Source organism: Aedes aegypti, chromosome 2 (genome assembly GCF_002204515.2).
Source record: "Aedes aegypti strain LVP_AGWG chromosome 2, AaegL5.0 Primary Assembly, whole genome shotgun sequence".
NCBI lineage: Eukaryota > Metazoa > Arthropoda > Insecta > Diptera > Culicidae > Aedes > Aedes aegypti.
This window is the reverse complement of record NC_035108.1, coordinates 70977843-71003243: the sequence shown is the minus strand read 5'-3', so window position 1 is coordinate 71003243 and position 25401 is coordinate 70977843. Positions and strand designations below refer to the sequence as shown.

At 38.7% G+C, this 25401-nt stretch overlaps 1 protein-coding gene across 3 annotated transcripts in view; it reads right to left on the bottom strand.

The window, feature by feature from the left end:
* Nucleotides 1-2417: 2417 nt before the first annotated feature.
* Nucleotides 2418-25401, bottom strand: part of LOC5566222 (LON peptidase N-terminal domain and RING finger protein 2) — a 246215-nt gene continuing 223231 nt past the window's right edge. For all 3 annotated transcript variants that reach the window (XM_021841182.1, XM_021841184.1, XM_021841183.1), the window contains exons 4-6: nucleotides 4785-4919; nucleotides 3278-4720; nucleotides 2418-3107 (exon numbers count right to left, since the gene is read on the bottom strand). In XM_021841182.1, the coding sequence (XP_021696874.1) occupies nucleotides 2694-3107; nucleotides 3278-4720; nucleotides 4785-4919 (1992 nt within the window). In that variant the 3' untranslated portion in view covers nucleotides 2418-2693. The remainder of the gene's footprint in view (nucleotides 3108-3277; nucleotides 4721-4784; nucleotides 4920-25401) is intronic.

The window sequence follows — 25401 nt, the reverse complement described above, 5'->3', positions numbered from 1 at the left end:
ATCGATTTTTATTGGTCATTCAAAGTAAATTTGTTAAATTTCTCTTGCAGTTTACAGCATTCATCGAGTCTGATCAAAGTAAAATTAAGGCAAGGTTATTTCGCATCTTATGTAAGAATAATCCTATATTCCCAAGTTTTTTACTTGATCCCCTCTGACTTAACGCCGACCATCTGTGGAATGGTATGCTATGGCTGATTTTTTTTTCTTGACGCTGAATAGCAAGCTGCTCTTCAGGCAACAGGCCGACAAACAAACATAACAATGATTGCCTAAAACATTCTAAGCTTGATTATTAAGAAGCCGATTTATTCCTGGTAAGCGATACAGGTCTCGTTGCCAAATTCAGATCAAGAAATCGTCTTCTGGAAGCTTATTTTTAGCACTTTCGATTCACTTCGGCAGTTGGGTTTGTTGAAAGCTACAGAGCTCATATTTGGCGTCGTACTGAAGGGCATCGTATTGCAAAGTTTCATACAAGTTGGTCGAGAAAAAAAAATCCAAAGTGAATCATGAAAGTGCCCAAGTGATTCTGCACCCAAGGTGTCGGTGTCTTTAACACGTCGTCTAGGTTATCAACTTAGGGGCCTTCCTTAGCCGAGTGGTTAGAGTCCGCTGCTACAAAGCAAAGCATGAAGGTGTCTGGGTTCGATTCCCGGTCGGTTCAGGATCTTTTCGTAATGTAAATTTCCTTGACTTCCCAGGTCATAGAGTTTCAATGTACTTGCCACACGATTATACGAATGCAACTTTGGAAGTGCTCATAAGAACACTAAGCTGAGAAGCAGGCTCTGTCCCAGTGAGGACGTTAATGCCAAGAAGAAGAAGAAGAAGGTTATCAACTTTCATAGTCTTGTAAATAGTAATTGATTTATCTATCCCAGTATTTGAAAATCGAAGTGCCGATGAAGATGAGGAGACTAATGAAAAGACGAAGCCCAACCATGCATTGGATCCCAAGCAGGGCAATAAGGAAGAGAATTATCAATCATCATATATAAACAGCAGTAAGCGAGAGTAATTATTGAAAAAGAACCCCAGATAGAACCGTGGGGCAGCGGAATACAGATCGTTTCACGTTTATTCAAAGTTTACATGTCACATATCTTGGCCTTAACTGTTAGAATAGAGTTCTCACTGATTTCAGTTGTCAAGCATTGTTTCTTCTGGTTTTTTGCTTTCTTTGCGCTGAAAGAATCTGACTTATTACTGTGGGAATAACGATTACCTGACGATAATGATTTTCGAATTTTTCTTGCTTACTACATAGAGTTACCTTAAGAAACGGGTATAAGGAGAGGAAAAATTTGATTAACGTTTAAGATTAATAGCTCTTGTCTTAAAAACGGGATTCCGAATTAAAGCTTGGAGTGAATTCAATTAGAAAGATGTGTCCTTACGAATAAGATAGGTTTCAAAACGGTTTGGTTTAAGATTAAAAATCACACATGGCTTAAGAGGATTTTTTTTGTATCTGAATTGGTTGATTTCTCTTTTAAAAACAATATAAATGTATTTATAGCCTATCCGCGATTGGCAAATGGGACCGGTCCCGGATTTGTCCTGCTCGCAATCTTTTTTTTATTACTTTGCTGTCCAGCACTGTTTCTCGCATGCATTCTCATTCTTTTGCTCTCTGTGTGTCTCGAACGTTCCTTTTCACACTATGCCTTACACTGTTTTTGCTTGCTTAGTTTTTAGTAGTAGGTTTAAAGTGTTTGCTTTTTCAATTAGTTTAAATAGTAGGAAAAAAGAGTCCAAGGGAAGGATATTGATTTAAGGTAAAAAGGTGTAATACGCCCCCCCTTAAGGAAAAACTGCTCTATCGCAGTAGCATATGCATCACTTCTATAGTTTTCTATGTCAATGTGCTGCTTATTTAGTTGGCCATGCTCTGCACGCAACTTTCTCCTTCCAGGTTGCTTTAAAAAAGTATATAAGATGTTTTTTTTGTAAACGGTCCCAATGTTTACGTTTCAAAACAACCCGGGCAATATGCCCCTCCCGTAGAAAAAACGTCCAAAGCGTTATAGAAATGATTCCAAGGAGAATTCCACCACTTGCTAATCTTAAAAGGGTCCATTAGCAGTCGTCTTCCGGTAAAAGTTTTTGTATTAAGTACAATAGTAAAGAATGAGCTTCATCCCCCCTGAGGCTCGCTTATAAAAAGCAAATTTTTAAACCAAAAACCTGATTTTCGATATTTTTAGAATTTCTATTGATTGTTTATACTTTTCAAAGAACATATATGCGCAACATCATTTTTTCGCGAATATTCAAGATATGTAATCATATTTATATGTGAAAGAAGCCTCAATCCCGTGAAAATGAAGAGGGGCGTATTGCCCCGTTGGGGCGTATTACACCCAGTTACCCTAACTATCATTTGATCTATGGCATTCTTGTTTTGTTGGTTACACATGCTCTTTCTACTGCTGCTTCTTGATCCACAAATGTTGCCACCACACACTTTTTCTCAGGGGTGTGTGTGCATTGTTTCCTAATTAATGTGTTTGCTTGCGGGTATGTGTGTGTGTGTTTTGTATTGTACATTTCGAAGAGAAGAGAACCATTTAGTTGCATTTGCTTCCACTGTGTTGCTGCGTTTTTTTAAAGTTATAGTAGGATTGTATTGGTTTTTGTTTTGCTCAAGATCTTGCAAGAGAACTCGAGGAAATTTGCGATGCTTTTGTTTAGAGCAGATAGTCGGCCGCTTCCGCCGCGGATTGGCTGAGATGATGATCCCCGGAACTGTTTCTATCACTATCGTGGTGGTGGTGGTGGTGCACGTGTTCATGATCATGGTGGTGATGGTGGTGATGCGTTGAGGTAGTTCTTTCTCGTATGCAACAGTCGATAGCTTGGCATTGCTGTTGCTGATGGTGATGATTGTGCTGATGGTGCGAATGTTGCTGCTGTTGCTGTTGTTGGTGAGCTGTGGCAGAAGATTGGATACCGTCACAGCATCCGGCCGGAGGTGGCGAAGCTGGAGATGCCGGGACGACGGAAACTGAACGCTTCCGTTTCTGTTGGACAGATTCCAGGTTTAGCGTTTTATCGATGGCTCGAAGTCGCTTCTCCAGACTAGTGGTTGACAGGATATCGACCTAAAATAGATTTAGAAAATTTCATTACTACACGTTAACCTCATTTTGCGAAGAACATTCAAAATCCAGAGACACCGTTTTCGAATCATCCGATAAGTCCGAACCCCGATCTAGTCCGAAAATTAATGATGCTGTATAACGAACTTCGTCAATCTCCCAACTCAACCCACCTTTAAATGCTGACTCAACGGGAGAATCGCGATGATCCACCATGCCCACGCCGGCCCATCGACCACGTCCTCCCAGTTCTCCTCCAGGTCCGGCATCTTGCCGAAGCTCTTGAATATCTCGCACTTGATGTTGTCCGGTAGGCTTTCGTGCCACCCGATGGCCTTCATCAGAACCTTCTCGTGCAGCTCCCGCACTAAATGCACCCTTTCTTCCTCCAAACCAGCACCCGCACCGTCCACAATCTTGACATCTTCGATGAACTCCACGTTAGCCGTGTCGTAGCCATCCTTCTCTTGGCGGGCAATTACCCGGAAACGCCTGGCTCCCACCGTGGACAGAATTGAGCAGCCATCGCCAAGCTGCACGCAGTCCCGGATGTCCAGCATGGTTCCGTACTCGACGTATCGCTGGCGTCCGTTCTGCTGTGGCAACGCAATGCCAAACTGCCGTTCACCGCTTTCGATGGCCCTCCGAACCATCAACCGGTAGCGAGGTTCGTACACGAACAGCGGACATGGCACCGAAGGAAATGCAGTGGTACAGATGAACACCGGCACCGTTGGCTCCCGGTCCAGTTCCTGTCGTTGGCGTTTTTCGTACGCATCCGGAATAAACCGTTGCATGGCCACCTCGACAAACTGGGTTACCTTACGCTTAGATAATGAGATCAGAGTAGGATTGGTGGCAGCCAGCAGTGCAAGGCTATTGCCATTACTGTGACCGCTGTTGCCTGCCAGATGATGCCGGAACTGTTCGATCAGAGGGGCCATGCACAGTGGACAGGACGACGAGTAGTCCATGCACCGATCAAGGCAAACCCAGCAGTAGGTATGCCCACAGGGAGTCACCACAGGTCGCCACAAGGTCCTACAGCACAGCACACAGTCAAAGTCGGACGTCTCGATTTGGCTCGGATGGACTCCCAATCGCACTGGGCTTCCTTCGGCCCACCGAACCGCCTCCAGCTCCTTGATCATTCGGTCAACGAACAATCGCAGCTTCGAGCTGGGTCTTGGAATGATTGTTGTCTGCTGCTGCTTCTCCAACTGCTGCCTAAGGTACTTCTGTTCTTTCCCGACTCCCAGCGGCGCATCCATCCGGGGATTGAATATGTTCAGATTGTACGCCGAAAGCGATTTCCGCCGGTGGTGCGGCGGGTTCATGGTCTGCCGGAGGAACTCTTCGTCCATTTCGTCGAAAAAATCGGACCGAAAGTAGTACTCTTCGTCGCCGCAGTCGGAATGGTCCTCGTCGAAGTCGCTGGTCCGCAAGCTGAGGAACTGCTTTTTCGCTTTGTGCTTATGGGCGGACGGAATCCGCAGGCGTCGCCGCTTCCGGGAACTCAACAGCGTGTACTCGCTGATGATGAGCGAGAGCGGATCTACAACAGGTGGGGGGAGATCCGGCTCCGACCGAACCGTGGCGAGTAGCTTCTGGAGGTCCTGCAATTTGAGGAAAGAGGTTAGTCTTGATGGGGAATGCGTTAAGAGACATTGATGAACATACCTTTGCTAGTTCCTCCTTTATCCCGCTGGCCACACACATAGACTGTTTGTCCAGGAAAATCGAAATGCAGTGCGAGATTATGGCTTCTTCGAACCTGCCCAGTGCGGACAATGCAAGGGCCCGGTAGTAGTGTGCCTGTAATAGAAAAAGACAAAGGAATGTTAGATGTTAGCAAACAGTGGCCATCAACGTAAATTCTAAGGTATTTAGTTTTAGATTTTGTTCAATTCAGAAACCAAATCATTATTGTGATTTGATTGATTTGGAACTAAGAGCAAGCGTTGAAAGACTTCAGAACTAGAGCATCAACACCTAATTTCACACTAGAAAATGTGTGAAATCCAGTGCGTGGTGTTCAATTTTTAAATTCTAGACTTCAAAATCCACAGCCTTTCATCCAAAGTCTGATGTCCAGACTTCAGTGTCCCAAAACCAATATTCTGAGGTACAGAGTTGAGAATCTAGAATCCGAAGTTCCGAAAAGGATCACAATCATAGGTTCTTTTCAGAATTCAGAGCCCAGAGGTCATGGTTCATATTCCACAGAATATAGAAAACAAAGATCATAGTTTCATGATTTAGTGTTCAGAGCTTTGGAGACCAGTTTACGTATTCCACAGGCCCAGGTTTGGAAACCAAAATACATAGTCAAGAACCCACCATTTGGAGTGCAGATTCTAACGCTCAAAACCAAACGTCTATAGCCTTGAATGCAGGTAACACTGCAAAGCTTAATGCACAGATAGGATTTCAGAGTACAAAGATTAAAATCATAAGCTTAAAATCAAGAGTTCTTCAATCTAGTTTCAGTCCTGATTATAGGTCCAAAGCTCAAATTTGAAGTCCAGAGTCCATAATACAAAACAGTAGGGGACCGAAGTTCGTAAAGGTTCAAAATCCGTACACTTCATACAAATAGTAGGCGTTTTATGAGATGTGGACGGATTTTGATTCAATTCTAAGGTGCATGGATTTCGATCCCGTACGGTATGTGTAACTCAAAGCTTAGCAGCCGGAGTCAATGGTTAAGTTTTCATAATTCATTAAAAAAAGGCCCAGAGCTCAATGTTTCAAGTTCCATATCCAGAATCTAGAGTGTAGAATTTAAAATCCTGAATTCAAAAATCGATTTAAAAGTACAAAAAGTAGAGTGTAAAGTGCAGTATCAAGAATTTGGAGCTTTAGAGTTCGAAGTCTGAAGTTTTTCGAGTTCTAAATCCAGAGTCCATATTGCATGGTTAGAGTACAATTTCCAGAAAAGAACTTAAATCTTAAGTTCACAGTCCATTATCTAGAAATTGAAGTTTAGAGACTGGAGTACATAATCCGAGGTATAGGATTAAGTACTTAGAATAAAAAGATCAGAGTCTCGAATGTAGGATCCAGAATCCTTAGTCCAATTTTCGATCCCAACGTTCAACGATTCAATGTTTAATTTTCAGAGGTAAGAATTCACTATTCAGGATCCAGAATATTCAGAATAAAAAAAATCCACAGTTAAGAACGCAATTCGCAGATTGCCTAAAATTCGTAGTTCGTTAAATTAAAAATCTAGAGTACAGAATGCAGAGTTGAGAATCAGAAATCATAGTTCAAGGTGCAAAATGTTTCAAGAGCTTAGAAGGTAGAGTGCACAATCTAGAGTTCATCATCAAGAGTTCAAATTCCAGACCTCTAATGCTTAAACTTTCAAGTTATAGGAAATCTGAAATTCAGAGTCCTCCGTTCAGGATACATATGCAAAGTCCAGATTGAAAAGTGTAGGTTTCAGAAAACAAAGTCAATGTTTCAAAGCCTTCAACCAAGTGTTAATAGTACAGTTGTGCTACTTTTCCCCGAATGTCGATTTCCCGAACGCCAGATCTCCGAATGCTCCGAATGCCATTTCACCGAATATCCCGTTTCTCCGGATAGCCCATTTCATCGAAAAATTTTTGGCACTCACAACTGTAACAACTCCATACCTTTCAAGGTGGGGAATCCGGTCATATGAAAAGCACTTTGGCAATAGTCGAGAATAACCAATTATCTCCATCTTTCGATTGCCAATCGTTCTTCTAGTTCACCACTGAAGACAATTCTTGTATCTTTTTGATACGGGGAACTGGCGTTCGAGGAAACGGCAACCGGGGAAAAATAGCACATTCCAATAGTATAGCGTGCAGCGTCCAGAATCATGAGTTCAAATGTAGAGCCCAGAATCCAGATTTCACAATCCAGTTCTTAGCCCTGTGTTCTTCCTCCCTTCTTCACAGTGCAGAATTCAAGACGCAGAATCATAATTCTCGCGTAACATTTAGAGGCTCTCTTTGTTTACTTTTACTTTAATCAATATAACTAAGCCAAATTAACCTCTTCCGTTGCATTTTTTTGTATGCAACACTAACCAAGGACATTGTCTTTCAATCCATGGTTAAAACTTTCCAGAAGCTTCAATATTGTACTATTACAATCGGAAGAGAGAGAGTGGAGAGAATCTCTTAATGTTAAAGTGGTCTTTATGAAAAGTAACACAAGACATCAATGTGAAATGTCCATATTTTAAGCACCAGGGTACATAATCTTGAATAGAACCAGAGCCCAGAATCCGATGATCACAGTTTCATAGAATGCAGAATCAAGAGCATTATTAAGAAGCAGCATTTGAAACATATATCCGGAATTTAGTGTTCGAAATCCCGAGTTCAATGCCCAGAGTTTGGGTTTTGATCCGAATCAGCCGATCGAACCACATTCAGAGAGTGTAACAGTTCACAAATCATGACAGTTCGTGACGCATCGTATTTGGAGAACCCTATGAATGTTGATATTTATTCTCTCGCATGGTACGTGACGAGAGAGCGTTCAAGAGCAATAACTTTCGTACAAAACAACGATATCGACCCACTCGGGAGATTTATGTTTTGCTTCAGATTCATAACAACTTTAATATTTTCTGGTAATAAAGCCCTATTTAAGCAACTTAATTATAATCTATTGGTTCATATAACACCTTTTTGGTCGCAAACATTGAAAATAGAACATATTTGCTTATGTTTCTTGATCAGAATGAGAGACTGTCAGCGAATGTAATGCGTGGTGACACACTGTGATCGGCTTCAAACAGAGGATGGTGTGTGTCTTTTTTCTTTGTCATAGCTCATTATCTTACACAAACGATAAAAGTGATGCGTGCTGTGTGAATGCAGGCGCATATAAGGGTTAAAATTATGGCTCGTGTGTCAATGATATTTATATTTTCCAAATCCTGCAGAAACCAGAGCATGAGCTTGATGTGCCACCCGTGGTTAATATACAGACTTTAGAACTCAGTTCTAATCAAGGATTTCATCGGGAGTTTCTATAGGAATCTCGTTAGGAGTTTCTTCGGAGATTCCATAAGGAGTTCCTATAGGGATTACATCAAAAGTTCCTCTAGGGATTACAGCAGAGTTCCCTTAGCGATTCCATCAGGATTTGTTATAGGGATTTTATCCTGGGTTCCTTCAGGGCTTCCATAAGAAGTTCCTTCAGAAATTCTACCTGGAACTACTACAGGAATTCTATCAAGAGTTTCCGTAAGAATTTCATCAGGTATTTTTTCCAGGGATTACATCAGAAGTTCTGTTGGGGATTTTATCAAGAATTCTTCTAAAAGTTCCTTCAGGAATTCCTCTAGGATGATTGTGGGTTCCATCAGGCTATTTACTACGGATTACTCCCAGATTTTATCAATGGATTCTACCAGAATTTTCTTCCAAAGGTCTCTGTAGAGAATTGAAAAGTTCTCTTTCTTAAGAAAATCCTCTCGGAATTTCTTAAGAAAATATTCTCGGAATATCTTAAAGGATTTCTCCCGGAATTAACCAAGGCATGCCTACCGAAATTCCTCAAGGAAATAATCACGGAATTTCTTAAGGGATTACTCTCGGACTTCCTTCCGCAATATCTCCGAGGATTCTCGAAGGTTATCAGGAACTCCTCAAGGGATTTCACCAGAAATTTCTTATAAGGATTTAACCACCGGAATTCGTCTAGAGATTCCTTCCGGAATATTTCAAGGGATTCCTCGCGGAATTCATCAAGTGATTTCTCCCGAAATTACCTGAACAATTAATCCCGGAATTCCTCAAGGGGTTCCTCTCTGAATTTTTCAAATAATTTCTCGAGGAATAGCTCCAGAGATTCTTGGGGATTGTCAGGAATTCCTCCATGCATTTTACCAAAAAGTTTTTATTAGGTTTTAATCAGTAATTAGGGAATCCACCAGTATATCAGGAGTTCCTCCTGGCATTCAAAAAAGGAATTCCAGAAGCTTCTAGGAAGTTCTTCCAGAAGCTTCTGGAAAGCTCCTTCAAAAGCTTCTGGGAAAATCTTTCAGAAGCTAAAGAGAAACTTTTTTAGAAGCTTCTGAGAAGCTATTTCAAAAGTTTCTGAGAATCTTTTTCTGAAGCTTCTCGGAAGCTCTTTCAGAAGCTTCTGAGAATCTCTTTCAGAAGCTTCTGGGAAGCTCTTTCAAAAGCTTCAGGGAAGCTCTTTCAGAAGTTTCTGGGAAGCTCTTTCAGAAGCTTCAGAGAAACTCTTTCAGAAGCTTCTGGAAAGTTCTTTCAGAAGCTTCTGGGAAGCTCTTTCAGAAGCTTCTGGGAAGCTCTTTCAGAAGCTTCTGGGAAGTTCTTTCAGAAGTTTCTGGGATGCTCTTCCAGAAGCTTCTGGGAAGCTTTCTCAGAAGCTTCTGGGAAGCTCTTCCAGAAGCTTCTGGGAAGCACTTCCAGAAACTTCTGGGAAGCACTTTCAGAAGCTTCTGGGAAGCACTTTCAGAAGCTTCTAGGAAGCTCTTTCTGAAGCTTCTGGGATGCTCTTTCTGAAGCTTCTGAGAAGCTCTTCCAGAAGCTTCTGGAAAGCTCTTTCAGAAGCTTCTGAGAAAGCTATTTCAGAAGCTTCTGGGAAGCTCTTTCAGAAGCTTCTGGGAAGCTCTATCATAAGCTTCCACGGTTTCTTGCAAAACATTCTAGAAAAAAATCCTCCAAGGATTCCGCCAAGCTATTCTCCAAAGATCATATAACGAGTTTCTCAAAGGATTCAAACACAATTTTCTATAAAGATTCCATCAGTGATTCCTTCATAGAGCTCACCAATTATTTCACCAGTAGTTTTCTGAGAGCGAAGTTTTCAATGAATTTTCATAAGAGTTCTCCCAAGGGCAACACTGGGAATATCATCAGAGTTTCGCCAGAATTTCTACCAGCAAAATCCACCAGAGTTTGGTCAAAAGCTCTACCAGAAAATACTTTAAAGGTTTTCTAGGAATTCCCTTCTTGGAATTTATTCAAGGTGGTCAGAAAATTCTCAAAGGAGTCAACCAAAAAATTCACAAAGAGTGCACACATTTTTTTTTTCTAAAAAAAATAACATTATTTCCGCAAGAAAATGTACCAGGAGTTCCGCGAAGGATTCAACCAGAAATTCTTCCTTTCTCTTCTCTGGGTATTCCAAAGAAGCTTCTTCAAAATTCCAAATTATTATTCATCCAGGGATTCATGGACTGATATTTACTCACAGGATTAAACCAATCATTTCTCTGAATGCCACCAGGTTAAGTTACCCTGAAGTTAGCTAGAAGATTTTCGGACAATTTTTGGAAAATTTATGGATTATTATTTTAATCCTTGGATGAATCACCAAATAAAATCACTGGAGAAATTCCTGAATAAATCTCTGAAAAAACTGTAAAAACAATCTCCGAAGGAGCTCCTAAAAGATACTTTAAGTTAACTATTGGTGGATTTCTAAGAAAAAAAATCCTTCAAGAAATACTGGAAGGAATTGATAGATGTAGTCCTTTAAAAATCTTCGAAGAAGTTTCTGGTAGTTTCTTGGACTAATTTCTGAAAAAAGGACGAATGCCTCGCAGGGCCCCTTCAGGAATACCAGGAAGAATCTTTGAAGGAAACATGGTATGAAATTATACAAGAATTTATATAAGAATCTCCGGAGAATAACCTGGGGAACCTCGCAAAAAATTGCAAGCGTAATCTCTAAAGAAATTTCTGGTGGAATCCGGTGGAGGAGGTTTTGGTGAATTCTATTGCAGTATTTCTTGTGGAATCCCTGAAGGTTTCTTTATAGAATTCACGAAGAAGTTCTTGGAGGAATTCTTTGATGAATCCTTGCAGTACTTCTGGGTGGTATCACTTTAAGATTTCTTGAAGCTAATCTCTGCATGTATTTCTGTAGGAATTTTTTATGGAATCTCTAGAGAAAAGGAATCCCTGAGAAAATTATTGGAAGAATGTTTGGATTAATCGCTGAGGGATTTTCTGGAGGAATTCCTAGGGAAATCACTAGAAGATTAGATAGGAGGAATTCATTGTAAAATATTTGATGGAATCCTGTAGTAATTTATTGGGAGGGATTCCTTGCGCAATATATTTGAGCATTACTAAAGGAATTTCTGGTGCAATCGCATGAAAAGAAACTTAAAAGAATCTGTTTAGGAATTCCTGAAGTTTAGCTGGAGGAATTCTTAATGTTTATATTCTTAATATTAGGAGGAATTTTTATTGGAAATCTTGGAGGTTACATTGGAAGAATCACTGAAGAAACCCCTTGGGGAGTTTTTGGATAAATCCCCGGACGAAACTGTAGATGGAATCTCCTAAAGTCCTGATGGAATTTAATGGGGAAAACTAGGTGGAAGCCCTGATAAAAATCCATGCAAAATCCTTGGGGGAATTTCTGGTGATGAATATCTTGAGGAATCCATCGACAATTTTTTCAAAGAATCCGATGTGATTCCTTCTAGAGGAATTCCTGTAGGAATCTTTGAAGAAAATGTTATAACAATCTCTGGATGAATTCGTGGAGGCAGCCCTGGAGAATTACTGCAGAAATCACTTGAGGATATTGTTGGGATGATTGTTGAAGGAATCAGCGGTGGAAGTACTGAATAATTTGAAGAGGATCTTTGGAGGAATCTCTGGAAGAATGCTGGGATGCATTGCTGAAGGCATGCCTTTAGGATTTTTTCCGGAGGAATTTCTGATTGAATCTGTGGATAAATTTCTAAGGGAATTATTGATAAAATTCCTGGAAGAATCTCAAGAAGAACATTCCACCAGAAATTCTTCCTTAGTATTTTTCATGGATTCCTGAAAAGCTCCAAAGTAGAATAATTCTCTAGTTATCTACCACTAAAAGATTCTGGATATTTGGAGAAATTCCCATAGTCAGTCCCTTATCAACGTTGGTCAAATCTTATGAGCATCTGTGGGCTGCATAACAGACACCTTCAGTGTATAAGTGCTGATGATGTCTTATTTTTAAGCAACAATGACGCCTGCCACGTCAGAAAGCAGGCCAATGAGAGGCAAACATAACGATTTTAGTATTGGGCGTACACGTTTTTTCGACTATGATTTTGATCGCAAAGTGTTACGTCTGTTTCTCTGTGCTGAAGCATACAAAATTTGCCTGCCGTGCTCCTCGTCCCATCCATTTGATCATCAATCCTCATATCAATCAATCCTGCTACATCCAAGCCTCAAATTCACACCCTTTCCCATAACCATTCAACAGCAGCCCACTAAACCTCCAATCCACTCAATTGCGTGGCTACCCATTGCCGTTGACAGGTTTACCTTGTACCGCTGTCGAAACGTGCGAGGATCTCACATGTAGCGAGGAAAAACCACCATCCATGACAGGACTCTCCACCCCACACAAAGTGGGCTTCCTCGCCGCATTACTGGGTGTTGTTACCTCATCGAGTCAATCGTCTCTGATGACGTCCGGACATGGCGTGGTTGGCTGCTCGTAAGCCCCCATGCTCAGCCGGGGTTGCGTTACAAAACGATTCTAAATTCCGTTGTTCCCCCCCTCCCCCTTTCACCCCTTAAGCTTCAAAGGTGAGGGAGGGGGAGGACGCTTTTCAAATCATCGCCCGTTCTTTCGTTTGTTCGATTGTGTCGTTACATCACACCCCGCAGCATACAAAGGCCATAGCTTGGCTGAGACTGAAAAGCCGCCACGTTTTCTACGGGTCACGTTCTGGCATCGGGGCCTCGGGGGAATTTTCTCACGTTTCACGTATTTTTTCTTTTGCGGATCGTGGGTTGGTAGGAATATGGGTTCCTCTATGTGAAGGCAGTTAACAGTGAGAAAGGTTATGATCGCCGGTCTTCAAAACTTTTTGATTCAGTTTAACAATCTCCGAAAGGGACACTCGCCCAAAAGGTTAGAATTATGAACAAAACAAAATGTTGGTGTATCAGTTTGAGTTTGTTTCTAGTTAAGGCCCAAGTAAAAATGGTGCAAAAGTCAAAACTGAAAAAGCAGTTTTCTCTTTTTAAATAGACAAATCGAAGAAACTAAAAACACACAGCCCTATTATTTGCCAAATAAAAAGGCTGTGTGTTCTTATTTTCATCAATTTATTGTTTTAAAAGGAGAAAACTGCTTTTTCAGTTCTGACTTTTGAGCCATTTTTTCTTGCACCTTAAGGAGAGTTGATTTGTCAATTGTTTTCTGTAAAACGGCTTCCTACAGTTTTCAAAATTATTGGGTGTTTTATGAAATAAAAAACCGTTCGAACTTATTAGTTTAATATTACATAATGTGAAAAATTTGATTTTTTGATAAATGCTTCGTCCTTTTTATACTTCCTAAATCTAACACAGAAAAGCTGATGACATCCCCCTATACAGACGTTGAAGGAATCAAATCTTTTAAAAGCACGAGAGTACACAGCACGTCACGCTCTACGCATGGAACAGATGTCAGATGTCGGTTTAGGAATAAATAAAATATTTGATTGAATTAAGTTGAAACGAGTAGCTTTGAAATATGGTTTATCGCACGATATGCTATCTCGCTGCTGCTGATGCATTAAACATGTATGCATGAAAGTATTCCAGCTCACCTAGCATTTGCATTGATTACCATTGATCAAGTTGCTCGCCTGTATACAAGGGAATAAGTGTTATAGTCGATGAGAATGTCATAGATGATTTTGGGACATCTTTCGTCATTCCTCTAACCCACTGATGTGAAAGGGTATATCCGCCAGTATGCACCAAAGTGATAATTCAGAATCCAGAATCTAAATTCCTGAGTGCAGAATTTGAACTCTAGGTTCCAGTGCACAAAAATCTACGAGCCCAGGAGTGGATCGAGACGGTCATACTTACTACAAAAATGTCCACAGTCCAGGATAAAGAAAGCAGAGTTCAGAGCCCAAAACACAGAGTCCAGAATCCAAAAATCATGGAAATAATTTAGAATTCTGTTCAAAATAGTTTCGAATTCTGTGCCTAGAATCCAGGGTTCAGAATCCAAAACATTTAAATCAAAATCTAGCATGTAGGATCAGTTAACTTTAGTACATAGTCCAGATACAAAATTCGAAAGTTCACAGTAGTCCAGCGTCCAGAACATAGAATTCTTAACCCAGAATCTTAAGTATAGAGTACATACAGAATCCAGAAATCTCTCACGTAATCAATGAACACTCCTTAAATGAAAACTCGAGCTTATCGCTATACCATTTAATTTCAACTAGATTTCGTATCTTTTGACAGATACACGTCTTTCAATCTCACCCGAGTCCGTCTTTAGTGTCATGTACTAGATTCGACTAGTCAAAATACATGTTCACTTAAAACTCTTGGACTTATTATCATCTTTTGCATCTTTTGATTTATTATCAACCCTTACATCACTAAACTAAGGATTGCTGAATCCATTGCCGTTTTCAAAAATATCATAACACGTCTAGTTTTTGAGATATTGACTGTAGAAAATGCTAAATTTAACTATTTCAGCCAACTTGCATGCAAGTTGTCCAGCTTGTATGATTTTTTTTCGTTTAATTCGCCACAGAATTCAAACTTCAAATGCAAAACAACTGATTCTACCCCATTACCTCGAATGTCATTAACCCATTACTCCGAATTCCAAAGCCCCGAACAACCCATCACCCCGAATTCCAATATCATGGGTAAATATCATCAATATCATCATGTCAAGATAATTGTAAATTCTGGGAAATCACATTCGGGGTGACGGGATTCTGGGTAATGGCGTTCGGAGTAATGGGGTAGAATCATAACAACTATTATCAACAAAATTAATAATATTTGCGTTGCTAAAAAGTTGTTCAATGATGGTTTTGGACAGTATTATATTTTGCCATTTAAGAGAAACGAACAATTTTGTATGGAGACTACAACTATGTTGGAAAAATCGATTAAATTTAAAATTAATCGAGCAATTTCAACCAAATTATATCTGAAATGAAAGCTAAAGTCATATTTTGCTTGCTTAGTAGATTTTTTTTAAAGGCACTCCGTGCTCGTGGCCACTACTGTGCCGGAATCAGTTTATCTGTATCTTCCTTACCGATACAGTTCTATTTTTAACTAATCTATATTTACATCTGCTTTCACTCTCTTCTGCTCTTTTTGCTCTCACACCGAGTCAGTTTGTCTCAGTCACCATCTGATACTGACGGAGGATGGATGTGCTCTCCTAAGCACGGTCCTCCGTGCGGCGTCTTCTGGTGGCTGGACGGGTTATTTTTTAGGAGGGGCTGGGAATTGAATCCAGGACCTTCCGCTTATGAAGCGAAAGCGTAACCTCAAGGCTGCGGACCCCCCTACGCTTGGTGGATTATATTTAGAAAAAAAATTGATAAATCATAACTAAAATTTCATGTTAACATCGATGAAAACAGTGTTTTACAAAACTTTGGCGACTTGTAGCTAAAAATGTTGACGTGCTAGAACATTTCTGAGAACGGCATCAGATACAGCGGCCCAAAATATATCAAAGACACAGAGCGTTGAGAAAGCCAGAGCAAGCGTCAGTTCTATTTTCTCCCTCTCCCTTAAAAACAAGTGTTTTTTTTTCTCACGTCTCCAAAGTAATTTATTTCGTTTAGTGAAACTGAAAGTGGATTGTGGCTGCTCAGTCAAGGATAAAGAATCAATTGGTGAGCTCGTTTCATGCTTTTATTTCAAATGTGGAACATATCTATAACTACACTAATATGATTTTTCAACAAACTACTAATGGTTCGTCACTGTAGTCACAGTGCACTGTGAGTGTCGGCATTCTTTTCATATTAGTAAAATATAATAACACACTCTGACAGCTGTAACAATGTTGCGTTAAGCTATTTGTTCAACAAACTTTGAATGGTTCGTTACTTCAAGTGTAGACATTGTTTTCTTCTACTTGGATTTTTTCAAATCAATTCAAAATATTATATTTATAAGCATCGTTATATCTCACAAATAACACTAGTTTACAACATTTCTGAACTTAGTAAGCTGAGCTCCATTTTCAATGTAAAATCGTACGCTGAATCCAAAAAAAATGTCAAAAAAATTCACAGTAGAACCGTTTTTGAGATACGCTCAATATTTGATTTTTTTGGTTTTTCAAAAAAGTACATTTGCTAAAATTGATGTATCTCCGGATTTAGAGCACCAAATCTAAACTTTTTTTTAGCAAAATAAAGCTAATTAAATGTGCTTTCTACCGTCTGAACATCACTTTGTTGTACAAATTACGGTTTTCTAGATATTTATGGCATAATCAAATTTTTTCGATATTTTTGAGTAAAATTTAACCAAATTTTCAACTTTTAGCTAAGATTTAAGCACGATGCTGATGTTTTAAAATTCGTTTATCATGTTGAACTCAAGGTATGTAAAAAACCAAAAGAAAAAAGTACCTAATGACTGAAATCGGTTGAAAATTGAAGATGTTATGGCATTTTTTGTACAACACTTGAATTTTGAAGTTTTTACGGTTTTCAAGCGATCTCAACAACATGAAGAAAATTTAATGCATTTTCATTTAGATTTGCTTAAACTTTCAACAGTTAATAAGTCTTAGTTAAGATTTAATGTTGTGTTATCAATCCATAATTTTAGATCACGACTAATCTGTAAAAAGGGCGTGTGTATTAACAGAGCTTCTACTTCACTCAGAACATAAGTTTTATCTCTACTTATTATCTCTACAACAATCAGTTCATTTCATATATTTCAAAGCTTCCTTAAATTAAGCTATAAATTCACATGTAAAAAATATATGTTTAAAAATGGTTGTTTGAATCACTCCGTCTGTTATGCTTGCAATTTGTTTCTCGAAAGAGAAACCAACAATAATCGCCCATCATCGCTTTATCCCAAAATCCTTGATAACGACGTTCCATTATTTTCATTTGCTGATGAAAACGTTCCTCGTGTTCATCGCTTTCGTCGCCGAGGTTTTCAGGGAAAAAGTTCAAATGCGAGTGTAGGAAATGTATCTTCAGAGACATATTCACACCTGTTAAAATAAAATGTAAAATTTTACAACTGAAAGTAAATAAAACAAAACTTTAAAATTTACCCATTCTCTTGTAGTTTTTGAGTAAATCGGCTACAATTTCTTCATAGTCTGGGCTCCTGGTGTTCCCCAAATACTCCGCAACTACACGCTGGAACGATTTCCATGCTTCAGCTTCATGATTGTTCAATACGGTGTAGAAATCTTCATCGTTTAACATTTTTTTAATTTGAGGACCAACGAACACACCTTCCTTAATCTTGGCATCCGACAAGTTTGGAAAAATGGATTTCAGGTATCCGAAAGCTGGTCCTTCCTTGTTAAGCGCCTTTACAAAATTCTTGAACAACCCAAGCTTTATGTGCAGTGGTGGGAGTATTATCTGTTCCTTCGCTACGAGAGGATGGCACCTTACATTCTCTTGACCAATTGTAAAAGACTTTCGTTCGGGCCAATTTTCCCGAACGTAATGTTGTTTACGTGCTCGGCTATCCCATTTGCAAAGAAAACACATGAACTTAGTATATCCCTGTTGCAAGCCAGTCAACATTGCAACAACTTTGAGATCTGAGCATATTTTCCAATTATGTTGGTTGTTGCATATCAGGTCAAGTATAAAAGCCATCGATTCGTATGATTCCTTCATGTTCACGGCATGAACTAGCGGAATCGAAGGCTTATTGTTCCCTTGATGCAGCAGAACAGCTTTTAAACTTAATTTACTACTGTCGATAAACAAACGCCATTCAGAAGGATCATATGGTTCACCGAATTCTTCAAACAAGCCTCTTATGTCATGGCAAAAGCAAGCACTGTCTTTTTTGGAAAAATATTTTCCAAATTTTTCATGACGCTTTCTGTAGGAAGTAACTTTTGTATCAGCAGAAAGAAAGTTTCGTTCCATCAAGCGCGATGCCAACAATTCTGATTTTTCTTTTGATAAGTCCAAGTCCCTTATCAAGTCATTGAGTTCCGCTTGTGTAAACAGCATCGGCTTTCTTTCGTATTCCACGTCCGTTTCATCAGAGGGTGGTTCGTCACTGTCATCCACTGAAGGCTCTCGTTTTCGCTTTGGACAAACAGGATAAGGAGATGAATCTTCATGTGGAATCGGTTTTGTCATTGATTGAACTTGTGGATATTCAACTGCTTTGTGACGTCCGTGTTGCATGACTTTGGTTAAGCAGAAATAACAATCCGCTGCATGACAAAATGGTTGGCGCCATATTGTCGGTACAATACAAATGGCGGCTGGTACAAGATTTGTTAGTTAGTTAGTTAGTAAATAGCACTTGTTAGTCATTTGAATGTAGAAAATTAAATAATTACCTTTCTCCAGACATCCATCTAGCCAAGCATGTTTTGCACGAAGTACACACAACGTTTGGAGTCCACGTTTTGTCGAGGTTTTTGGTATCAGTTTTGAAATAAAGCCGATATGCAGTTTGCAATGAACTAGTAAAATTTACCGGTGTCGTAAAAATGTAGTTTCCGCAGACGAAACAAAATTTTTGCGGATCATTTTTGCACTTAAATTTACGCTTTGCCGCACACATTGTTTCACTATGTTCAACAAACAGTACTACCTGTCAACAATGTTTTCCCTGCGACGAAAGTGCTGCCAAAATCATTTTGTCATAACAAAGTTATAACGTTCAAACGCCAAACAGACAAGCAGCATAAACTTATCATTAAACTTGAAACCACATCAAAAATAGTTATAACCACATCAAAACAGTTAAAGGACCAAACATTTCAGGAATCAGTCAGGAATTTATATTTCTAGACTGCATTATGAACGCTGACCTACTCTGCATTCTAAAATTTGGAATCTAGAGATCCTGAATCCTAAAATTTAGACCACGCACAATGGATTTTTGATTCTGAACTCTTAACACTGAACTCTAAACTCTAAAACCTGTAATCTAGAAAGGCTCTGAAATCTAAGCCCTGGTCCATGATTTCTATGGACTATGGACTACAGGACTATGGAAGTTAGTTTGGAAATTCAATTCTGGATTTTCACTCTAAATTCTGGACTCTGACTTTAGATTCTGAACATTGTATTCTAAGCTCTGATCTACACTTCGAACTTCGTACTCTGGATTCGGAAGGTAAACCGTTCATCACTCTGAACATCGAAGCTTTCGTACATTTGACTCTGGTTTCTGAAGAAACTCAATTCTGAATTCTTTACTTTGGACAAAGGATTATTATATCTGTATTCTTGACTCCAGTTTGTTGATCATAAACGATGAACTTGCGGCTTCAAAGTAAATTTTCTTTTTCCCTGTGTTACGTTCCAGGACTCTTGATGGAGGTCTCTAAGTTATGTGCTTCAGATTCTGACTACTTGAAACTCTTCGGATCTCTACACTTTGAATGGTAGACTTTGCATTTTGGACTCTGAACATCGATTACTGTGCTATATATTTTGACATGTGAGCTCAAAGCTCTAGATATTGTACCCTGAACTTTCGATTCAAATGTCTAAACTTTGGGTTCTGAGCTCTAGATTTTAGATGCTGAACTCCTCTGCTGCTCCAAAGCCTGGAATCTGTGTACAAATCTTTGCAATACAGATTCTAGTTAGTGTATGCTTTAATCTGAACATCTGGATTCTAAATTCTGTTTTTCTTTATATTTTGAACACTGAACTCTGTAGTTTGTGTTCTTGATTGTGCAGTCTTGATTGTGAACTCTCGATTCATAACTCAGCACTTTGGATTCTGGACACTGTATTTCAAGCCTTGAACTCTTCGCATCCTGCAACTAGATTCATAACATTGACCTCTCAGATCTGGAATGGGAGCTCAACGATGATTCTTAAATATGAATTTGGGTGCTGGATTCTGGAAGTGAACGTGAACTCTGCACATCAAAATCTGTAATCTGGTCGCTAAGATTCTAATATGGGACTGGTTGTTGCTGCTACAGATCGAGAATACCTCTGCATCTACACAATCATGACGAGAAGAGTTTTTATTAGTGAGCGAGGAAATAGATCTGGAGTCACCTTTGGTCGGTGATGCGATCCCTGGATAAGGAGGAAAAACACGATTATACTTAAAACTAGTTTTGCATTTTTATCTCGTGGTGAGAAAATATTGGTAGAAGATTCAAAAAAGTACATCAACATTCAAAATGGCGAACTATTCCAATGTTATTTTTAGTTGATGACGACTAAAGAAAGGTATGTGTACAAATATTGAAACTATACGAAACTATATGAAACAACATCTGTTATGACGAACCATCCATAGTTTGTTTGAAAATTACATAAACGTCAACTGCGACAATGCAGCTCTTTGCGGAACGAATAGATCGAAAAAAAATCCAGCCTACTATGCTCTACTGCAATAAAACAATGTTGCTCTGACAGTAATTGAATGATCATCTCATAAAGGGTTAGACTTTGAAAACAACAATAACTTGTTATCGATTCAACGATACAATCAAAAGCGAGGTTTTCAGCAAAGTTGTAGCTTATATAAATTTACATGAAAAGTGTTGGTGTACTTTTCCATAGAATATTGTGGTAAAAAGTTGCATAAGATAAAGAATGGTTTGCCTTTCCTATAGTAATAAACTTGGCCTGTGCACAGTCAATTTTTTTTCGAATAACTTCAAACTTTGGGAGGAAGGTATTCACCATTATTGACGTCGTTTGAGTATATAAGAGTCAACATTTCAAAATTTGCATCAGTCTTGTGTGTAGTCTCTGGGTTATCAGTTTTGTACTTTGGACTATGAATTCTGAAATCTGAACTCAAAGTTTATTGTGTATAAAATACTGGACTCTAAATTTTAACATCTGGAAAACGTTGTTCATGATCTTAACTCTGGTCTCTGACATTTTGATGTTTTGTTTCTGGCTCTAAACTTTGAATTTTGAAACCTGGTCATTGGATTCTGGGCTCAATGTACGTTTGATAATAACTTGTCTTCCTGTTCAGTTATTCGTTTCACTCTGGAAAAAACCATCCTTCAGATTCGCTAGAAATAACTTTATTGTTTTTTATTTTTCTACATATTGCAGTTTATTTTATTTATTAAAGAAGCTTCAAGTCAATAACGAAAGAAATTCATCAACTTCAGCGTCACCTTCAGCCGAAAATGTAGTTGGAAAAATGTTTCCAATACATTTGCTCGATTTCATCCAAACAGCTGATAAACATGATAATTTCCGCTCAAACATTCACAGTAACTATAGTGTAGAACCCTATTTCCATATTTATTTAAATTTATCGAATATTAAAAACATATATTAGATTGAATAGATTATAGCGTAATTGTTTCATATTCAGTCTCTCATGCTTGAACAAACGTCGTTTTGGTGGCACAGAAAACTATCCCCCAACATTTATCTTCGAATTCCATAGAAATCCAATTCGGTTTGCAAAAAACCGCAAAGAACCCTCACCCGTAACTTTAACAATTAATCAATCCATTTTAACTTTCCTCACGATCTTCGTCGGCCGAAGCTGGCATCTGTCGGCACAGCAACAATTGACAGTAACTGGACCGCAAAATCACGCCGGTGATTATCTGTCTGCCAAAGGTAGGGATCCCTACTAAGCAATTCTTCCCAAAATGTACCTCATTTGTCCTGGAAAATCCATCAGTGTGCGAATGTGTGTATCGAAGGATCATTAATCTCCCTTCGTTGGTACACACCGACCGGTTCAATTTGTATGAGGGGAGATTGTCCGCACCATGCGTCTCCATCTCAGCGAGTTCGTATTTTGGAAACAGATACTTAACTATGCTAGATTGGAGGTAGGTAACGCAAACTTAACGTTGATAAATGGAACGATGGGCCAAACAACCAAATGGATGGAGCAATTTGTTACTTTGCCAAACGTAGGAAAAAGTGTTGCCACCTCCGAAAGCGACGTCAGGAGATTTGTTGACTGTCATCTGGATGGAAGAACATGTGCTGCGCATTCGGTGGATGATGGCCCCAAACGGGAGTTTACCACATTACCTAAGTGTATTAACATATCGGCATCGGAAATGACCCGGCATCAATCACGTCACTAGCGACCGCCGGTGGCAGAGTACATAAGAGGGAATCTAATGGAACATTTCGTTATTCGAAGACGGAGGATTCTCGAACCCTGTTGACAAATCCAAAACGTGACTCCGCCACAGCTTCAAGAAGGAACTTTTCCATTGTTGCGTGGGTTTGTTTTTTTTGGCGAGCGATAACAAATTTGATGATGCAAAAAGGTTGGAATGGTTCACCTACAGCTGATGAAATTCATCGTAAATTTTTGCAATCTCGACAAAAACATTTCTTCGCAAACGAAATTTGATATTGCAATGCCCTCGAAAACTTTATTTTTGAAGCAAGAAGAATTGCAATGCCCAGAATTTCAGAAGCATTCTCAATCAAGAGAACGTTTTCGAAAATACCTGGAGAGTGATTTGCAAGAAGTGAGAATTATTATTTACAAAATGAAGATTATAAAAGCTCCTGGCGATGATGGAATTACACTTTCATCAAAAAATTTGCTTATCATTCTTGGTAGATATATTTAACAAATGTTTGCAGTTGGCATATTTCCTTGACAAAAAGAAAAATGCCAAAGTTGTACCATATTTAAAACCAGCCAAAAACCATTCTGAAGCTTCCAGCTATCATCTAATCAGCTTGCTTTCCTCCAACAGTGAACTTTCTGAACATTTTGAACAGAATGATGGTCCACATCAACGAATTCATTTTTTTACAATGAACAGTTCGGATTCCTACATGAACATTGAACATGATCATTGGAATAATTATTAATAATTTTAGACGAAAATCGTTGCAAATTTCTATTCCCACAATAAATGATTTTTTTAGGTAGAGGAATGAAAACGTCTAAAAAGTTATAATATTTAAAACGAAATCACCACCATTCGGTGTATGGTTCCAATTGAACGACCTGGAAAAATTTACTAAAAGGACATTGAAGCAGACACGCGTGACCAGGCCTGAATATTGAATTACGATTTGGGGTGGTCGCTTCTTCGCTTCGTCCTCGCATGCCTGATACCGTACCTTCATGCATATGTGTCATGTCAGCGAGGATTTGCTTCTGGGCGTCAGCTAGTGAGGTTGAGCAACATTAGGTATAGGGCCCCTTATGGGCGCCCGTTGGCCAACTGTTGAGCTCCAGATTGAATCGTGGTGGGTGGTGGAAGAGATAGCGGGAATGAAGGGAGAAACGTGAGCGAAAATTGTTTTGGCAAATCAATTTGGTAGATGAGAGTTGGTAACGATGCAAAACTGAAGCTATGTGTAGTAGGAGCACATGTGTGTTAGATTTTCGTGAATATAGCGAGGATGAATATATTCGTTTTCTTTTATAAAATGATCAACTTATGTTGCTATATTTCCGTCATACTTCACCATTTAACTTTTTACGAATTACTCCAGAGTTTAAAATCTCGTGTGATAAAAAATGATTTAACTTGCGATACAAAAGTTGAGAACATGTTGAATATTTTTAATTTTTCCAAAGGATATTTCAGATTGAGGTACTCAGCATCAACGTGGTGCTTTTGGAGGCGGTCAACCACACGACGACCGGAAGATTAAGTTTGGAAACATAAATTATCAACTCTTTAATGAATGTTCGAATCCTCTGAGCAGCATCTCAAATAGAGAAACTTAAAAGTAGATGGAGTACCGTGTACCTTTTAATTCCGCTCCTAAATGCTTATCTTTGACAGATACGCGTATTTCGCTACCACTTGCAGTCTTCTTCAGTGTCAGTTACTCGTATCCACTCCGATACGGATACGAGTAACTGACACTGAAGAAGACTGCAAATGGTAGTCGAAATACGCGTATCTGTCAGAGATAAGCATTTAGGAGCGGAATTAAAAGGTACATGGTACTCCATCTACTTTTAAGTTTCTCAACATGAATTACATTGAAGTTTATTAGTAAATAACTTTTAAAATGCTTTTATGTGACATATGTTGAATTATCAGTCAGAACTGTTGTCAAACAGCTTATTTTTGCTACGATTATTTTAAGCGCTGGGATTCTCTGACAATGTTTTTTTTTTCGATCATAAGGTTATACAGTCATACCTCGATATAACGTAAGCTCTTTATAACGTAACTCGATACCACGTAACTTTTTTTGATTCCCATTTATTTTTCCAATTTTTATTATAAACATGATTCATGAACTAAAATAAACATTCTTCAAGATTCAATCACCAACCAATACCAAATCAAAGCAATGCAAACGTTTACTATCATTGAATGCAGTCGTGAATCTATATTGAGTGAGCTATAAGCTCAATGGTCAAACCAACATTTTTCCATTGTACATTTGTACATTTGTACACATTATTTTTCTTTATTTTTGTGACATTTACGGTCGTACTGGAACCAAGCCTGCTACTCACCTAAGTTTTCAAAGAAAACTTAAATAATTATTGATTTACACTTTCCATTCAGAAACACTAGATCACACTCAGATCAGGTTTGTGCGTCACCGAACCACGCTGCCATCGTCGATCTATTTAACGTTTATTTGATAATAATTTTTCTAAAATTACATAAGGAAATATTTAGGTAAAACTTTGGGAATTTCTACAGATATTTTTCAAATAATTTCTCAAAGAATTTGATTTTTCTCCTGAAATTTATCCAAGGATTTTAAATAGAACCATTCTCAGGGTACCTTCAGATATTCGTACAATAACTTCTCCCTGGGCTCATCTTGAACCCTCTTGATAATCAAGTATAAAACTTAAAATACATTGCTCAAATAATTCAGATAAGGATTTCCCAGAAAATTTACTAGTTAACCCTCCTAATATTCGTGTATAAAAATTTCCGATATTTTTTTTAGAAATCGTACCAGGATTTCCACTAGTTTTTTTTTCCCAAAACGAGGTCTAGTTGTGAGATTCCTCCAAGGGTTCCTATAAGCATTTGATCCGTATTGACTCATCGGATTCCTGTCTTGATGATTCCTTGAGGAATTCGATCAGAAAGTTCTCATCTAGTTTTACGAAGAAGTGGTTAAAATATTCCTCCAGGAATTTCTTTAGAAAATGTCCAAGAGTTCTTTCCAATGAATTCTGGATTCTTTAACAGTTGTTTTTTCTACTTCCATCTATAAATCTACTGTGCCTAAGATGAAGAATCAAGAAATCAGCAAATAATTTGTCCAGAATATAGAGTAAATTCTGCTATTCATTCTCCAAACAATTCAGCCAACAATACATTCAATTTTTTCAGGAGTGTTTCTGTCCAGAGACTCAAAACATATTCCGGTCGTTTTTCATGAAAT